Source organism: Daucus carota, chromosome 8 (assembly GCF_001625215.2).
Source record: "Daucus carota subsp. sativus chromosome 8, DH1 v3.0, whole genome shotgun sequence".
Taxonomy (NCBI): Eukaryota; Viridiplantae; Streptophyta; class Magnoliopsida; order Apiales; family Apiaceae; genus Daucus; species Daucus carota.
Window position 1 is genome coordinate 30973594 of NC_030388.2, and position 19483 is coordinate 30993076.

The window sequence follows — 19483 nt, forward strand, 5'->3', positions numbered from 1 at the left end:
TGTTATGAACGATGTTGATATTATTAAATTCAAATATTTCAAGTTATTTATTATTATGAAAAGAAAAATAATAATATTAAAATGAGAATATTTGGGGGGAGGGTGCAGCATGCATCACTTATTAGCCTAGCAAGAAATATGCGTCAGATTTACGTTTTCTTTATTGGAATAGAGAGACATTATTATCAGTCACACAGAGGTGAAGAGTGAAGAGAAAACAAGGCATCAAACACCAGTGTGAGTTATCTTCTTGGCTTTACAGATAGATCACAGATATGATTGAGTGGGAAAAAAGTGCTCAGACAATTTAGAAATTGAGTGAAGGAATGTATCAACATTTTACAGTGACATATGTAGTCTGTGTCTGTAGCTTGTAGCTATCTATGCTATTCTTGCTCACCATCTTCATTCATTCATGCACACTTCAATTATTACTGTTTTTGTTGACAATTGTTCCAACTTGAGTGCTGCATGTTAGGTCAACCAGCATACCCAGCTAATATTACGACCTTAATTTCTTCCGAAAAATATTATTTCCAGAGCTATTTTTTAATTTTCAGAACTGAAAAAGCATGAAGAGACAAAATTACTCCTCCTTGGTGTTTTTTCTTTTGCTGTATGCACGGAGGCAATTTCATCTTTTCATACTTTGTTTGCTCTAGAAATTAAAAATCAGTTCTGAAAATAGCATTTCCGTTTCTGAGAAATGTTACAGCCCAAAATCCAAAATGGGACTATGAAATATTAATAAAAAAAAATCGAATATTTCAGGGATATAAATACTCTTTAATATTTTAAGATTTTAATGTAAATAATACTGAGTCCGTGCAATAAATATTAAGGCTCGAATGTGATACATTTTCTTCGCATTCTCGAGCTTGAATACATATATGTACAATAAAAGACTCAATTTGATTCTTCAAAACACTGAACATAAATTTTTGAGTGATAAAAAAAAATGAAGTGATGTTTGACTGTGCTCTTAAGCACAAGTTTCCGAGAATATAGAAGACTCAATCCAGTTCTTCAAAACATTAAACATAAAATTTTTGTGATAAAATGAGATGGTGTTTGAATGGGCTTAAGCACGATTTTTTAGTTTATTTTTATTGTTTGTGTAAAAATTATAATTCAATTTTCGATTTATAAATCAGAATCTGGAAATTGAAAATCCAAAATTTTATAATTTTTTTATTTTTGAAATGATTTTAATAATTATAAAAGACCATTTTAAAAAGTAATTTATAATATTATATTACTATATTAATAATTTTATATCTGATAAATTATAAATATAAAAAAATGTCTAAACATACAAAATAAAACTATTTTTTATTTTCATACTTAAAAATATTAAACCCTTCTCTTAAAAAAGACTCCTAAATTTATCAAATTCGATTCATTTTCGATCATAACTCGGCCCGACTCGACCGGCCAGGATCCCTCACCGGTGCCATGTTGTTGCGTTATTATGATGAGTTAGCGAGCATGATGGTGGTTGCGCAGGCGCTGTGCATGCGGGGGGATCGATCAATGAGAAAGGAACAAACAATAACACATTCCTATGCTTTGTGTTTGATGTGTCAACAATAAATAAAGCAAGCCTATAGGTTCGGCTCCCTTTTTTCCTTAATTTTAAATTTATTCTAATCATCATGTTTTCTTCTTTTATATTGTTTCTTTACCAGAAAATAATAGCCAATTTGGCTGTGTTATTATTACTCTGCACTTTTTGACTAGTGCTGTATAGCTAGATCATCATTAACTTAGGGGTCATTTGTTAAATCTGAACAAAATTTTCTGAATGAGTGAAAATTTCTGAACGATAACTAATCTGAACCAAAGTGATAATGTTGTTTGTTAATTATTTTTGAAAAGTTCTGAATGTAATTAATATAATTTTTAAAAATTTAAGGTATATATTTTATAGTACTTCACTTCATTAATTTATTTTAATTTTGACTATTAACTACTATTATATTTTTTATTAAAATTTTATATATTAATATACAAATTATGATGGAAAAATATAATTTTTTTCATCTTAAAATTTCAATGATAAAAAAATTTGTTTTATTCGACAAAAAAAATTTATCATGATATCTTTCAGGCAAATTGAAATACATGTTGCGTTGGATTATCTGGATGGTTCATACACATTTTTTAACATCTCTCGTCCAGCTGATTTCTCTTGTCGTTCAGCTGTGAATAATCTTGACAAACGGTCTTAACAGAATGAAATGGAGCGTCCAGTTCAGTACGGGATGATCCACCCGTTAACAAATGAGACCTTACTAATACGTGTCATCATTTTTTTATACTGTGGAATTAGTAGGTCGGTATATAGATTAGCATTTAATAATAATGAAAAGAGGGAGATATTATGAGAACTTGAGAGCTGGTATTTAATTTAATATATTTATGGTTATTGCGTTAGTTCTTTTAAATTAAAATTTTCACGTATCCTGTACTAGATTTGTTACTCATTGCTGGTGGATCATATACTGTATGTGAATCAAATAAAAAATAAATGGAGACGAGAATCAAATAAAAATTAAATTGAGACGAGAATGTGTGTTTGATCATTCTCAAGTTAAAAATTTTAACTCTGATTTATCTTCTATTGAAATTGTAAATTTGAGTCGTAAACTTGTTAAATTAAAATTATAGATGGATTAAGAGCATTTGGTTAAGGAAATGGTCCCGCTTGATATATTGTTTTTCATGCATCATCAATAGCAGTTTTTCATCGAAAAACAAGTTACAAGTTATTTAATAAATCTAAAAATACAATTTTCGACTCAAAATTGTTTTTAGAAATTAGCATGTCCTTATACTTTTGGAAAAATTGTTCCCCACTTTTTTACGAAAAGTTGTGACAAATTTCACTTACATTAATTCTGTATCTAAAAGTAAATAAAATATTTTTTTTTGATAAATAAAAATAAATAAAATATTAAAATTTTGATCGGTCTTGAAATTATTTTTGGGTTCGTAACAAAAAAATTTCTGACAGCATATGAAATCTCAAGAAAAGCATAGCCCAATTGGAGCAATTACAGCTCATGTCTGCATCTAAACTTTGGACCGGGCTCATGTTGCAAAACTTAACAAGTTGAGGCTTCTTGCTTCCGGGTCCGTGATTATTTTTTTGTCTACTGTATTTTTATCGTTTGTTATTCCGAAAAATTGAAACACTTTTTTCCCTGCATGACAATTTATTCGAAAGAGACAAAGAGTACATATACACAATATTTTCCGATTTTTATTTTTATATAATTTAAATTCTATAATTTTTAATTTTTTAAATATTATGATAAATAAATATATGTTTAAATTATATTTGCTTCACAAAAAATATCTTTGACTCATTCATTCTAAAAACTCTCTTACTTTTATTGAAATTTAATTAATTTACCGATGAATAATTAAAAATCTAAGTTTCAAGATATTTTTTTCAAGAACAAAAAATCCCCATGAATCTCCTCTCAAGAATCACCATTCATGGCCTTCACCACCACCACACCCTCCCCTCTCTCTCTCCTCCCCACTCTCTCTCTTTCCCCCAAAGACCCAATCTTTCCCTCTCCAAACCCAAATTCAAGCCAAATAATTTCAGGGTTTCAAGTCTTGGAGAGGCCTCATCACACTACACTAACAACTTGAAGAAAATATATAGTGATAATGAGGTGAAAGTGGATGGGGAGACTTATGATAAGACACTGAGATTAGTGGAGTGCTCCATGTTTGCTGCACTTGGTGGGTTGGCTTATGTACTCAGCAGCTCTCTTGCTATTGAGGTAAAGGAATGTGGTTGGAAGTCTGCGTGAGCTATTCGAGTTTGGCTCGTAAAATATTTGAGTTGGGTTTTTGAGTGTTTGATTAAAATGACAATTGTTTTATAAATTCTGCATTAGGAACAATTAGAATTTTATATGTATTTTACTTAGCTAGTTGAATTGAACTGAGTTAAAATATATCACATTCGAGCTTTTGTCTATATTAAGTATTATTGATAATCAATTCATGCTTACAGGCTGAACTTGAGCTTTGATCGAGTTGAGCTTTGAGATTCATGGCTGGATCAAACTCGAGCTCAAGCCCAAAGCTTTTAGTTCATCCCTCTCTAGCCTTCAATGTGCAATAGAAGATTATTTCCATTTTAATTCCTGCCTGAACTTAAAATTTTGATAATGATTTTGTTTTCACCTCGAGTTCAGCCACTTACAGTACCACGATTCAGGTGTCAGAGTACCATAAATCAGGTGTCATAATAATTCAAGTCATAAGTTTGCGGGCTATATCAGTTTGTCATGTAATCAAGCCTCATTTTGGGACATGTAATTAAGCCACAGTTTGTATACTGAGTATACTTAAACACTAAAACAATGTACGTGTAACAGAATTATCAGCTAATTTAGCTCTTAGTTCTTTTCGTGTCCGCATTTTGTTGAAGAGGCAATACTCTTAATATCAATGGCATTTTATGTTTCAGAGTTGTATATGGTTCCAAATCCCTGTCCAACAATAGCTACAGCCAAGAAACGATTTTTATATGCATACAGTCGGGATGGGGGTGTTCTTTTGTGGCTAATCAGGAAGTTGGCTACACTGGATGCATTTGATTATACCATTACATATATGCAAGATCATGTTCGGCTACATACTATCTTAGCCAACAAATTTGACAAGTACATCATGACTATATGACTCCAAATCATCGTCACGGGACTACAAATCACACGTCTCAATAATATAATATCACCAGTTTGTAATTTGCAAGCCGAATTAGTTTTGATTTTGAAACATATGTATATTTTGTGGACACATATCTTGATCAATGTGTGCAAGTAAGCCACATTCCTTGTTGCAGTGATAATGAAATTAAATCTACATTTGACAGAATTATTTTGGCTGTTTCTTCGCCTTGCCGATAGTGTTCTCCTCTATGAGATGGGGTTTAGCTGCTGGCAGAAAAACGATGGTTTGTTTATGTCCATTCATCTCTTTTGTACTTTTTTTGGTGACGAGTCCATTATGGGAAAATCCTTTACGAAGAATTCTGATTCAACTCTGAAAAAGAGACGAGTAATACTGTATCATAATGTCAGTTGATCATCACAACATCTTCGCATATTGCAGGTTGCCACTGCTATACTGTTACTTGTTTTAGCTGGCCCAATCAAAGCTTTAACTTATTTGGTTAGCACTTTTTCACTCAAATGCATTGTCATATAATAGAATGTTGCATTTGTTTTACTACTCACTTTCATCAAGAGAAGACTGTGAAATGTTGAAGGCATCTTGTATCGGTTTCACAACTACTTGTAATGGCTTGGGCCTTCTTTTACATCTTACCACTATTCACTAACTTGACATCTTAGATTTCCTCTGTAAAAGAAAGTAGAAACTGTTACTTTACCTTGTTGATTAATTGCTTTTCTACAGTATCATCTTTTACTTGCTGAAATAGTCGTAATTGCTGGCTCCTGCTGTTTTACTCAAATATACAGCTTTTACTTTGCAGTTGATGTATGGATTACTAGGGCTGACAATGGGTTCATTGTGGAGGTATGCAAATTTTATCTATATTGAGCCTATGTTTAACATTTTACTAACGACAATCTAGAGGGTTGTGAATTTCTAAACTTTGTTGTGCAGTTTTTTTATTTTTTTGAATAATTTGTTGTGCAGTTATTAATCATGAAATGCTTGAAAATTAGGGGAAGTTGATGATGCTATGCAATTAGGTAACAATAAATAGATATATGAGAATTGTGTAAAAGCTATTTGTTACAATCGCAAGTAAGAAACATGCTTATATTAGTAGGACTGAAGCAAAAAGATATAACAACTGCAATGCGCTGAAGGAAAACTAGGACTACATGCTTCCAAATAAACAAGTACCTGCCTAGGACATAATCATGCAAGGAGTAATTATATAACTGCAGCCTTGTTCGTCTTATTACCATTTCCTTCTATATAATGATGAAAACTTTTTTATGCTTGAACCTGGAAGATTGTGATTGGAGAACCGTTGTTGCATTAATTTAGCTGATTTGTTTTTTATATCTCTCAATTGAAACTTCTACAGATTTCTTCGATGCAATATTCCTTCACCTCTCAAGCGACCTACGTGATTCTGTAAAAGTTAGAAACCTGTCATTTTAGCTGTATTTTAATAAAATTTGCAATAGTCATCCCTAAAAGTATAATTTCTTGGATGTGTAGTTAGACCATGTTTTCTGATTTCGTCTCCTAGTTGATGATGTTTTTTAAGAAGACTTGCTTCCACTTTTATGATTTGCAGGTCAAAGGCAAGTTGGGGGCTATCTGTTGGTCTCTCGGCAATGGTAGTTTTTCTTCCTTTCACAATAAATTTATGCACGTCTGTGAAGCTGTTATAAGTTCTGAACTGTTGTCTTAAACTAATGCTTGATAGTGTATGTTCGTTTGATTTGCAGGCACGGGCGTTGGGTTCCTCAGCATATGTTGTAATGTTATCGTTCTTAATCAGAGAGAACCTCTTTGGCCTGGTAAATTGGTACCTTGCTTGTCCCTGTTTTTATATCTAAGAGGCCAGTACATCACTTATCGACTTTCATTTCTCTACTTGTAGATCACGATCAATCTTCATGCTATTCTCTCATACATCCTCACGTCATTTGGTATTTTTACAATTCCATCGATGACCACCATATACATCATCTTCGGAACTCTGGTTTGTCTGTTATACTATTAGATATCATAAATCACCTCCTTCCCTTAAATTTCATATGATACTTAATGCTCTTACTCTGTTTTAAAACAGGTTTTTATCAATTGTAGCTGCTTCGTGTTTTTGCTCCATCTTCTATACTCAGTGTTCTTCACTCGGCTTGGAATGAAAGAATCATTAAGCTTGCCAGGATGGTTGGAGAAAGCAATATAAAGTGGGCGTTTGAGTAAGGTTAAAATAAGTGCTTTTTGCTTAAAATAAATAAGTGGAGCAGAAGTTAGAAGTAAATTAAGACTTATAAGTGGTTAAAGTGTTTGGCAAATAAGCAGAAGTCCTGAAACAAAAGCTAGCATTCATAGCTTTTTATAAGTGCTTCTTGACTTCTTACACAAACGGTACGAATAAGTGCTTATAACTTATAATCCAGAAACTGGGCTTTTAAGCCCTCCCCAAACACCCCCAATGTAAAATGATAGTATGTACTTAATTAACTGTAGAGAAATTTATTCAAGAATATATTGGAAATGGAAATGTGTCAGAACTTGTATATATACCTTCATTATTGAATTAAATAAATAGTAAATGCCCTTTTTGGACAACTTCTGGAAAAAAGGTTTGTAAAGATGTGTTCTTTCTTGAATAAAAGTTCATATTTCTGAATGATGAGTAATGTCTAACATTTCTTAACTATTTGTTTCTCAAAAAAATTATATAAATATTTTTTTTTCAAAAATAAATCCTTGCTAAGAACAAAAAAGGTAAAGCCGAATACCTGAGTCTCTTGCATCACTTCATATGAATATGATACAGCATACCATCAACAATTCCTGGATGGCAGTTTTTTCTGTAAGATGACACTAACCCTTGATTTTTAATAGAAAATACATATCGTTCAGCAGAAAAACCACTCATTCTAGAATCTTTACCATCCAGCAATCTTTTTTACTTGATGTATGTTGTAATCGATTGTTGTGACTATTACCCTAGGCTTATTATGCTTTGGTAAAACTGAATGAAAAGTCACACCTTGGGAAAATTGTGAAATGGTAATTTGAGAGCAAAAATATTGAGAATCAGCACTACAAATCATCATTTCTATTTTAAAGTTGTGCTAAAGGTGGTGAAGATCCCAGAGTTCATGAAGCATAAATAATACTGGTGATGAATGTATTGGTTTCAGGCTTTCAGCTAAAGCCAACTTTCTGAAGAAATTACAAAATATTCAATTTCATCACCGCTTCTACTATGCCTGAAGCCGAATACAAGGAGGTATCGCTATTAATGGGTTCCCATCGAATAATGAGGGATCAGATGTCATAAATGGCATATAGCCAAGTATAAATATAATGAATCACGGAATCGCCAAGATCAAGTAATTGTGCCAGATTATCTACTGCATTCTGCCCAAACCAAAAATATTCAGCGGTCGATCAAACATATGTTTAGTTGAATTCTCGGATAAACCTTTCATACCAATCTGCCACCTGATAGGAAAGGCAAGCAAAAAATGTTTATACCTTCTGCAGATATATAGAAGGCAACTCCAAATTGTAACAAGTGCCATAGATAGTGCTCATGTAAAAGCAGAATAACCTGAATCTGAGGTTCCCAAAAGTAAAGAACAAGTGCACATTCTCAAGCCTCCTTTCTTGTTATCCTGTACATTGCAAGGCAAATAGTAAGATAAGTATATATTTAGAGATAAATATAGGTACTTCGAGATGAGAAAAGGTGGTTTGGGGAAAATAAAATAAGATATATAACACTTCCGAGTTAGTGTAAATTTTCTGAACATATGCGCAATGGTATGAGCAATGGCAGATATGCAGTCGAGATTCTTTAGACAGTGCAACAAAAATAAGCTTCTACAAATTTAAAAATGGGAAATACTCCAATAACTCGGAATATATATTTTAGAAAATCAATCCCAGGCATCATATTAGTTACCTGAAGCAATAGATTCCAAGAGCAGTTGTTATTTCATGGATGACTGATGTTGCGAAATGCAGATAGAGTGCTCCTGCATACAGTTAAAACTATCTGTCAGGTCCGTGAAATATGATGACCTTATCAAGCTTCTGACATGAACAATTAGTGAATGGTAAGAACTGAAAACAAAAGCGAAGAATGTCTAAATACAGACACAAGCCTAAATTTTCTCTGAAGGCTAAAGTAACAGATTTGCACCAATTTGAGCTGATGCACACTAGTTCTACCTAGTTCATAGAAAATTGTAGTTGCCAGAAACCAGTTATGTAAGTTTAAGGTGCAAGCTAAAAGTATTCATACCAGTGTATACACAATAACCAAGGAGAACCCATTTCTCTTCAACCAATGGAACCCTGCATCAAAGTATATTTTTAACAGAACGAACTAAAACAGTCACTTGCTCTGTAATATCACTTAAAAACTTCAATTTAGTCCAAATGAATAGTGAACAGAAACATGAGCTTTAAAGTTTTAGGTTGTGTTAGAACTCAGATTTATAGGAGGTTACACATACCCGTCATTTAGTCTGGCAGTGAGTGTATTTGCAATGGCAAATGGGAGATACACCAGTGACTGCAATTTGTGACATGGTTCATATCAAAATATTAGTCAACTATAAGGACATCAGATATATCTATTCAGCATTTTTCAAGAAAGTTTCTTTCATCTGTAAAAACCATTGCATATGCTCAATGTTTGGGTGTTTGAATCAATATGCAAAAATGTTCTAAACCTGAGAACAGAGTCTGGTCTTATAATATGTACTCAACTAAAGTATATATTGCACAGACATATAATGGTTTACGTTACTAAGAAGCACCTGTTATCTTCTCATATTCTGTTATGTATCTTAATAAGTATAGATATATTCTCTATTTAAAAAATTATTCACAAAATAAGAAATTACGCCACAATAATGCAACACTTTTTCTTGGAGTTCGCACTTTACAGAAAGCAAAGCTTAATCCTAGACTGCGCAATGCATGAATAGATATGACATAACTGTCTAGTGTCAATAAGCACAATTACACAAACAGAATATTAGTCCCATCTCATATCAGATTGTAGAAAGGAAAAGATGGTTCAGCATATTTAGGCTTTACAGAAGACAATTTTAACAGATAACCTTAGAGTTCGTGTTTTTAATATTACACATAATAAAGTCAATACCTGTTTATTAGGATACAAACAAGGAGATAGAAAATCAACAAAAAAAATTTTTATTTTATGCCTATTACTAAACATGCCTGTATTCTAAAAATGATATTTCTAACAAAAAACATAAACTATATATGACCAATAGGCAATAGTAATCATTCATTAAAGCATATCTCTGGTTAAAGTGGAACATACCATGCACATATTAGTTTTCAATCCCTTTGGCTCATCGCACAGGTGAGACAGAACCATTCTCCCCTGCCAAGAATGTATCATAATACTAAGTGAGCAACCACAAATGATATATAAAATGAGAAATCACAGGTATTACACTGCAACCACCCCCCACTCACCAACACACACACACAAAATATGCCTTTTTTTTTGTTTTGTTTTTGCAAATAGTTTTCTATGCAAGTGAAAAATGGCCCCAATTAAAGAAAGCTAAATTATTTAGATCACACAAAAAGAAAAGGAGTTAATTGTGTAGGATCCTAAACAATGGCATTCAGTCGTCTATTACTCTCATACACTGCACATTTGCATTAAAGGGGCACAATGCCGAAACTTTACAGAATTATGCGATAATATTGGATCTTACCACCAGAAACCCAAAAGCAAGTCCGGTTCCCAAAATAACCATATATGGATAGTTCACCATAATATCATATGGAGACAAATAATCCCTGCACAAGAGAGATTACATAACTATATAATGAACGTAAATCTCATTAATGCATATGTTAACTAACAAAAAAAATACTCATCCATTTAACTTATTGTACATGAACACGTCACTCAATTATAGATCTGAAACAAGTCTAGCAACCTCCAAGAAGCATCTGGTTAGGCATGCATCTAATGGGATTCACAAACCTCATTTAAAAAAATGGTATGCGACTGTGTTCTATCAAACACATCATATAGTCACACGAGGATGGTTGGCATACTAAAGAAGATTTGGGGTTTAAAGGAAATTAGCAGAGAGAGACTTACCAGATCAAGATCCCTGCCATTAGCACCACAAACGGGTAAAGCTGAAAAGAAAGACCAATTTGTTATATAGACAAGAGCAATATGACAAACAATATTTATTGTGGAATAAACATACCATCGCTAAAGCTAGAAGCATGCTTCCTTTTCTTGCCTGGACAACTTTATAAACATTTTGCACACTGTACAAAGGATAACACTATGTAAGATACACGTAATCTCATGAACTATTTGTCATACAAGCTTAGGCAGAAAGCCACTGTAGCTAGAAAAAAATTTGTTCTGCATTGTTAATTATTGACCCAATCACATTATATCAGTAATAAAGTATAGAGGTCTTACTTAAATGTCAACGTCGGAATAACAGCAAATGCAATCATCAAGTACAATACGGCTCGATATGTTGGAACTTCTGAAGTACAAGACGCATAAACAAGAAGCAAAAACAATATTAGCAATCCAATTATTTCGCATGGATACACATCAGTATTAACAGTAATATTTACTTCACATATGAAGATAAACTATACTACTGCATAGAGATTCAAGCAGAGTTAACAGTTGTGCAAAAGCACAATGCAACATGACCAAGAAGAAAATATTTATTTTCTATAGGAGAGGATATTCAGAAAAGCACATCCATGTTATGCATTACCACTTAAAATTGGGACCCAACTCAAGAACGGCAGAGATTTTCCAAACTCATGGACCCACCACTCAGCCCCTAAAACATAATACAAGAAATATTACATTGACATGATGCAAGGGTGTAATCGAGTGAACTTGATAAAGTGTGTATCTATATGATTATGAACGTAATACATGTCTGGCAAAGTGAGCATACCCACTACAGCTGTAAAAATATGGCCCACATATATCAGCATGAGACCCTCTGTAGGTCCATTAACTACTGGAAGGATTAGTGTATTGGTGAAAAAGCTGCAGAACAGGAGAATATCAATTAGTTAGGAAGACCTAAACTTGGGCGATAATATCAACCCTCTTTTTCCTGCATCTAACAACACGTCAGTATAGTAATTTACACAACACAAATGAAGAGTTCAAGACCGTAAACAGCACCAAAATTTCTATCTAACCATGAAACTGCAAAAAGAGGAAAAGACACTGTCATATCCCAAACAGCAAACATTACTCATATCTGGTGTGGAGGTAGAAACTGAAGTTAAAAATAAAGCACAATGTTTATACATTAAAAAAATATAATAACATATACAATTCTATACACGAAAAAATCGAACAAATTAAAATTTTATATTTATTTTAATTTAAACTATCCCCAACTTGTACGGGACGATTACAACAATCAATTCATCAGGCACTAATAATTTTTTTCAATATTCTCATTCTTTATGAATTAGCATATTTTTATAAATTATAAATATTAAAATTGGACAAAAATGATAACATAACAAAATATGCACTATAAACCATATATTATGAATTAAACACAAAGAGTATATGTGGAAGAACTCTGAATTTCAAAAACTTGAAATTTGACATAAATATAAGATAAAACCAAACTTTAAAGTGAAAAAACAAATATGTACAGAACAAGAAAAGTCATCGCAAATACTGCAGATTAGATATAATTCTAATATTTCTCATAAACCTGTTAGGGAAGTGAGCGTACGCAATGGCATAGGCTCCTTACTTATCTCTCAGCTCCCTGTTTATATCTAACTCCAAACATATGGTCTTATGCTTATAAAATTTGCAAATGTAACAAACCAGTATGATAAAAGAGTGCTTACTGTTCCCATGTGGCACCATAAAATGGAACAGCTGATATCACCCAAAACCAGAAAGTATCTTTTCCACACATGGCAGTGCTCCCGAAGGCTAACGCCTCAAACTGAAAAGTCGTTGGCAAAATATGACACTTTCAGCTAATACTCGCTAGTTGATTAAATAATTGGAAAGGAAAAACATATAAAGTTATTTTTAAACTGCAACTCTGAACATTTTTCCGGTCAAACTGCCTAATTTAATATATGTTATACTTTGTTCCTAAATTATATTTCAATAAATTTGTCACATGATTGAATGATTATAATTCTTATGATTATTAATTCATAAATTTTAAATAAAAACTATTATGGGAATGATGTGACTAAAAAATACGAAAGAAACTGTAACAAAATTTAGGTTAAAGAGATAGGCACTTACGGTACATGCAAGAGCATCACATCCTGCAACATTATGTAAATATCAGTACAAAGAGATTAAGTGAATGTCGCACGCAAGGGGAATAAATGAGTAATGCAGTGTGTATTGATAAAATCACCATGATCAAATAGCTCTCCCAATGGACTAGAAGAATTGGTCCTTCTTGCTTGCTTACCATCCACCGCGTCAAAAGTCTGAAATGCAATAATATCATCAAAAGGCAATGGTAACTGGAATAATTAATTATCTTACTGCAACAAAGCACATTATAATGGTTACTCAACACGCATTTTTAATTATATAATAATAAATTGGGAAAATAGATTTTTTTGCCACTCAACTTATAGTGTTTTTAGAAACTTACCACCCAACTAAATTTTTTATTCTTTTAGTCACTAATGTTAGGTTTGGTTTTATTTTTAGCCACCAACTTAGGTTTGGATTTGATTACCAGCATTATGATAATTTTTTTATCACTAAACTTATTGCGTTTTTAGAAACTAACCACTGAACTATAATTTTTTTATTTTACTCACTAGTGTTAGATTTAGCTCTTTTTTTTTGTCACTGAATTTGATTATTAGCATTACATTTTATGTGTATCATTATTAAAATATAGTGGTAGTCGGTAATATTTTGATGATTAGATATATGTTTGTATTTTTATATGTAGTACTTTTTATGTCTTCAAGGTCGCTTACCATGGATGATAAGAATTTTACACGCATTATATGGCTTTTAAAAGATGTGGTTTCATATATAACTTTATTTTTTTTCTTCCGAATGAAAATTCAGCGTTTGAATTTTTACACACAAAAATAAGTTATGAAACTATGTTTTATAAGAATCTTAAATACATGCTAAGCACTAGAGAAAATTTGTAAACTAATGAAAGGGACGGAGGGAGTAATAATAATATAAAATGATGCATTATATATAGAGGACAATTATCGAAAATTAAGTTTTCCTCTCTATTTATTTATCTCGAAAATTGTAATAAGATAAAGTTATTAAAATTTTTGAAGATAAATTTAAGAAAGATCTTAGACTAAGCTAGTCCATTGAAAGTTTAATAGCGAAAGATGATGCGTCATATCACTCAATTACACTTTATCTTATGAGAGAGGGTGAATTGTTTGAAGTCATTGATTTCATATTCATGATTTATTGAATTTTTAGAATCTAATTACTATTATTCCTGATTTTAATTTTTCATCGGCTCATTTTATATTACTATTGCTATATATAAAGATATAAACATACGACACATCGTCAAAATATTAGATACTATCACTATGTATAAATGATGATACAAAAAATTATCATAATGCTAGTAATCAAATCCAAACCTAAGCTGGTGGCTAAAAACAAAACCAAACCTAACTTTAGTGACTAAAAGAATAAAAAAATTAGTTTGGTGGTAAGTTTCTAAAAACACTATAAGTTGAGTGGCAAAAAAATCTATTTTCCCATAATAAATTTGAAGAGGACAGGGAGCAAAAGCAGAACGCATAGACTGCAATCATAAATCCTTAATAAAGATACATATAAGTGTAAAGAATACATAGCACATGAACATAAGTTTTCAACTGTTAACAGACCTGGTACAGGAATAGAAGTAGACCATGAGCAACATGAACCCATCTGGGTGGAGGTGAATCTAACTGAGGTGAATATATCTGAAAGACATTAATTATGAATTGAGTTAGGTTCTCATAACATAATACCAGTTACATAGACTGGCGACTGCTGACCACCTAGTGCTATACTAGTTTGAAGTGATAAGAGATGCAAAAAAATAAATATTAGTATAAAACATGCTGATAGAATTAGCAAATAATAGCTTGAAGAACCAAATGAAAGTAATATAAGTAAATGTATATAATAAACTTCCACTCACAAAGCCAAGGGCGGCAGAAGTGACCAAGAACATAGATCCTATGAGAGTAATCTGGCAAAAGACAAAAGAAAAAAATTGTAGAGGCAAGTAAACCCAAAAGTACAGGTCCTCAAGCTTACAAAACATGAAAAGAGCTTTGCATACCATATTGGGCCTGGAATAGCAACCGATTACATGTAAAGAAACAAGAACAGAGTAGTTAGCGACTCAGATTACAAAAGAAATTAGAAAATAATATTATGCATAACAAAGGATAAGCACCACATTCCAAATTTCATAAACTAGACAGGAAAGGAGTATTACACCACGTGCTAAATGACATAAACTAAGACATGTAGAATTGTAGATATGGACGAAGGTAGAATTACGGAACAACCAATATCTTGAGTATAACACACCATAGTAATGAAATAAACAAATGCCTTCAATTAGACATGTGCACACTAACAATACCACAACTAACGGTTTCTTTGCCTCTGAATTCTAAATCTTTAGGTCCCAACCCAGAGTTATTAAAAAGAAGAAAACCACAAAAAGCAGTATCTCTGGTAAATTTTTTAAAAATACAACTGTCGTGTTAAAGGAGTTTTATGGGGTTTGGAAGGGAGATTCTAACCGATACATGTTGATCATCAAACAAGTAAAGAGAAAGCTATAGCCTACTCGCAAGCCAGTTTCCAAGATTCCTATGTTTTTATGATATACTCGTAATGTACATTATCCTTCCTATATGATTTTAAACTGTTCGTCCAGGTATTTAGTCATCTGGTAATTCACATTTTTTATTAAAAATGTGACTTGGATAACCATGTAAGATATATCCACTTGTGTGGCAATGTTCCAGAAATTAAGAAACAGAAAACAAATGAGCAATTGAAATTTTTTATTAGGAACAACTAGACAATAAAAGGAGTGATAAAGATCTAACCATCAACATAAAAACAAGTGTATACAAATTCCACCATGGACATGTGATATCAATCCAGAAGATTGAACCAACATATACGGCTCCTAAAAGAATTATTGGAGGGAGGATGAAATGGAACACACTAGCTTAAAACCCCATGTGGCGGGCATAAGCCACATTTTGTATTTACTATTCAAGGATAAAATTAAATTGAAAATTTTTAAATGACTGAATATTAAATATTCAGTAAGTAGATTATTAGGGATATTCCAAATTTGCGTAAATAAAATGATAAAAGGAGTTGATTTATTCATACTCAATTACAATGGCAGCATATAGTAATGGAAAGTAGATATATATATAAGAATTAACGGCTTCCATGACAATATAACAAGTCCACGGCTAACACAAGCCAGCCGACTTTCCCTTAAAAACCTAAATGCTCGATCTAGTCCTTCCATCTTTCCAATTAATCATATACAAGTCGGACAACTTTATAACCATGGTAAGGATTAATTTTCTTTTCATTAGGATTTACTTGGCTTCCGGGTACTAAATTTTCTACATAACTTACTCGGCTCATCATTAACAAAGTTGAATACTTGTGTCCTGAATTGTAGGAATACTGAATATTTTAGAATATATCTACAGATTTTTTTTAGTGTTTTTAGTGATTATCTGCGAGACAGATTCCATTACTGTCCTTAACCCCTTTTCCACCTACTGTCATACATCAACCAGCGTCCATAATTTATGTTTCAACCAAATGCTTACATACCCAATTCAATTTTCCAGTCTTCTTTTCCTTTTCAGTTAAGTCATTACCATATATGGAAATAAACATAACCCATCTTAACATAATAAATTGGCTCTTACTCAACATATATATGAAGCAACACTTATGCAAAAATACAACACGTTACGACAAAATGCAACATATATGACCAACCTAACAAACACACCAAACCATCAATTCCGAGTTAAAGCACTCCCAAAACTACACAAACACAATCAAGAATCCAGCAATCACAACCACCAAAAAAATCAAAACCGACACAAACACAATCAAGAATCCAGCAATCACAACCACCAAAAAAATCAAAACCGAACAATTTTAGCAAACTTACGGCATCCAAAGCGGGAAGAAAGTAACACATTTAGTCCAAAAGGGCTGCAACACATATTTCGCAAGATAAGAGTGATCCACACCACTGTACTTATGCCTATGCAACGCAGCAACACCATGAGCCCCTATATAACCCATCTCTCCCTCAATTCTCCCTGCAAAATCACAAATTCCAATCACAATCAACACTATAATCATTCAATTTTTTCCCACACAAACTGAAATTACTCAACACAAAAAAAAAAAAGAACACAATTAATCATCATGGGCTTATTCATATTTTAATTCCATACAAACAAAAATTCAAGAACAACACAAAACAAAACAAACATAAATAACACATTAGATTAAACATAAACACAGATCTGACAAAAAAATCACAAAAATAAAGATAATTAAAATTAAATTACCTGATTAAATGAAAGTGATGAAACGAGAGCAAAAGGGGTTGCGAGTTGTAAGTATAGGTGTATGTATATGTGCGCGTAGAGGATGAAAAAGGGTCGCGAGATATTTAATTTTTTATTACTTTTTATTTTGTCTCCCGCGCGCCCTTGATAATGGAGAGAGTGTAGTGTAACGGGGAAGACAGTGGAGTGTAAAGCGACGTCGTTTGGGTGGTGATGTGATGTAATGACAGATGGGTACTTGGGTTAATGAGTGCGTGTTTGACTGTCATGAGTTGTGTGTTGTGTCCGTGTCTTGGAGTTCGTGTTTTTCTTGGACTTTGTGTTCTTGTCCCCTTTGTTGTTGTACTCCCTCCGTCCCAAAAAGCTTTTCTCGTTTGATATGTCGGGACTGTTCATAACATGAGACAAATGACTAATTTACGTCTAATCTATAATACTAAATATAGTCACGAGTGATCTTGTTGGGTTCGTATTTACGAGTACTTTAATACAGTGAAATTTTTATATTTAATATTAATATAAAATTAAAGATATTAATGATCAAAAGTGTGTGTTGGCAAACGTGAAAAGGAGAAACAGGAAAAGTATTTAGGGACGGAGGGAGTACTAGGATTGGGTTTGTTGGTTTTGGGCTTGGGTTTCATCTGAACTTGTGGCACATTTGGGCCAACCAGCTTGAAAAATTTGGTGTTATGGGTTATTTTGAAACTACAATTGAAGTGGGATGGTTTTTATATTTTCAGGCCTAATTGTCCTAGCCCACAGCAACTACTACTATACTATATACTGTCCGTTTCAAATTAAATGACCGTTCTCTTAAAAAAAAATTACATATATTAAAAACTATAATTTTTGTAGAAAATCATCGATTTTAGTTATATGTGTTACATTGATCGATCAATATAATATATATATGAAATATAATTATGAAACCTGATAGCTTTGAGTTTGAATTTGATTTTGATATTCGCAAATATTTAGATTTAAACCGATTTCGTATGTTTTGTTTTGCTATATTTGCTCCCTCTACCCAAAATAACTTTTTATCAAAAATATTATGACCAATTAATTAGATTTTAACGCATTATTTTCATATTTTAAAATATAGATCGTTTAATTTTGTAGCATACATTTCTAAATGTTTTGATCACACAATTATAATTATTTTATAAAGGAATTATGATATTGATTATACTTTATTTTTAGAAAAATATATAATAATTCCGGTTATATGATCAAATAACTTTAAAATTTATATGAAAAAATTAAACGACTTACATTTTAAAATAGAAGGGTGTTATTGCTTTCGCAAGTGGACCTAGAAACAAAGCAATCAATTCAGAAATCTCACCTTCTTGGAAATCAGAGTGCGGCAGGACTCTAGTAGCTGGATAGGATTACTTCAGAACATGAACGACGTAAATTAAACAAAATAATTGTAGATCTCATCGGAATAAAACAAAATTTAATACTCCCTCTGTTTGGATATAATAGTCGTTTGACTTTTTTGCACGTACTTTTAAGAGCTTTGACCGCACTCTAAAAATTATTATTTTTAAATTTTTTCTTTTGTGAATAAAAATATATCACTAATACTTTTATTCACAAAAAGAAAATTTTAAAAATAATAATTTTAGATGTGCGGTCAAAACTCTTAAATGTACGTGCAAAAAAGTCAAAAGACTAATATATCCAAACAGAGGGAGTAAAATAGAGTGGTGCGTATGACAGGTTTGTGACTGGACAAGGGGCATCTTATCTTGGAGTGTATAATAAAGAAGAAAATTAAAGGAGAGGCGAGAAAAAGAAAGGGCCGCATATCTCGATGAAGATGACTTTCCGGAAAAATTTAGCATTGCTAATAAGCCAGGATCTTAAATTTGTCTCTTTTTGCTAAAGTCCGCCTACTCCACTAAACACAACTCCTACGAGCTACCACCCACCACCACAAACATTATTGTTTGTTTATTTAGCAAAATCGAACCGTTAACAAAAAATTGGATCGATCCAATTCATGGTGATTTTGGAGCCGTTTGACTGAGTTTAAAAATCTAGACTTATGCATTTGTAAGTTAAAAGTAATTATTCGTATTAT

The 19483-nt window shown here is 32.2% G+C and overlaps 2 protein-coding genes across 4 annotated transcripts; one reads left to right on the forward strand and one right to left on the reverse strand.

The window, feature by feature from the left end:
* The first annotated feature begins 3440 nt into the window (after positions 1–3440).
* Positions 3441–7331, forward strand: LOC108197759 (uncharacterized). 3 transcript variants are annotated; one of them, XR_010286313.1, is made up of 9 exons: positions 3441–3800; positions 4904–4984; positions 5143–5202; positions 5528–5571; positions 6311–6353; positions 6465–6531; positions 6620–6721; positions 6812–6929; positions 7180–7331. XR_010286313.1 is itself a non-coding variant. In XM_017365453.2 (9 exons), coding segments are annotated over exons 1-9 (846 nt in total). In that variant the 5' UTR covers positions 3444–3476; the 3' UTR covers positions 7182–7328. The 3 variants fall into 3 exon arrangements, 2 of the variants coding, with proteins under 2 accessions (XP_063938913.1, XP_017220942.1); XM_017365453.2 differs by having other exon boundaries at positions 3444–3800; positions 6465–6536; positions 7180–7328; XM_064082843.1 differs by lacking the exon at positions 7180–7331 and having other exon boundaries at positions 6812–6950.
* A 464-nt stretch (positions 7332–7795) lies between these two features.
* LOC108199873 (choline/ethanolaminephosphotransferase 1) lies at positions 7796–17596 on the reverse strand. The gene is made up of 20 exons (XM_017367875.2): positions 17389–17596; positions 16980–17133; positions 15090–15099; positions 14946–14996; positions 14647–14724; positions 13164–13239; positions 13046–13068; positions 12631–12731; positions 11703–11797; positions 11514–11582; positions 11201–11270; positions 10977–11040; positions 10862–10902; positions 10467–10551; positions 10061–10123; positions 9222–9280; positions 9008–9060; positions 8666–8738; positions 8312–8375; positions 7796–8202 (listed from the first exon to the last, which is right to left on the reverse strand). Exons 2-19 carry the CDS (start codon positions 17114–17116, stop codon positions 8354–8356), a joined length of 1170 nt encoding a protein of 389 aa, XP_017223364.1. The 5' UTR covers positions 17117–17133; positions 17389–17596; the 3' UTR covers positions 7796–8202; positions 8312–8353.
* Between the last annotated feature and the right edge of the window lie 1887 nt (positions 17597–19483).

Bases quoted from the DNA above. Each gene is read 5' to 3' on its own strand.
- LOC108197759 (XM_017365453.2), top strand. From the start codon at position 3,477: ATGAATCTCCTCTCAAGAATCACCATTCATGGCCTTCACCACCACCAC. The intron at 3,801-4,903 runs GTAAAGGAATGT...TACATTTGACAG, and splicing joins GCAGCTCTCTTGCTATTGAG to AATTATTTTGGCTGTTTCTT. The intron at 4,985-5,142 runs GTTTGTTTATGT...CGCATATTGCAG, and splicing joins CTGCTGGCAGAAAAACGATG to GTTGCCACTGCTATACTGTT.
- LOC108199873 (XM_017367875.2), bottom strand. From the start codon at position 17,116: ATGGGTTATATAGGGGCTCATGGTGTTGCTGCGTTGCATAGGCATAAG. The intron at 11,583-11,702 runs GTATGCTCACTT...ATTATGTTTTAG, and splicing joins TATTTTTACAGCTGTAGTGG to GGGCTGAGTGGTGGGTCCAT. The intron at 10,903-10,976 runs GTATGTTTATTC...CTTTCTTTTCAG, and splicing joins TGCTTCTAGCTTTAGCGATG to CTTTACCCGTTTGTGGTGCT.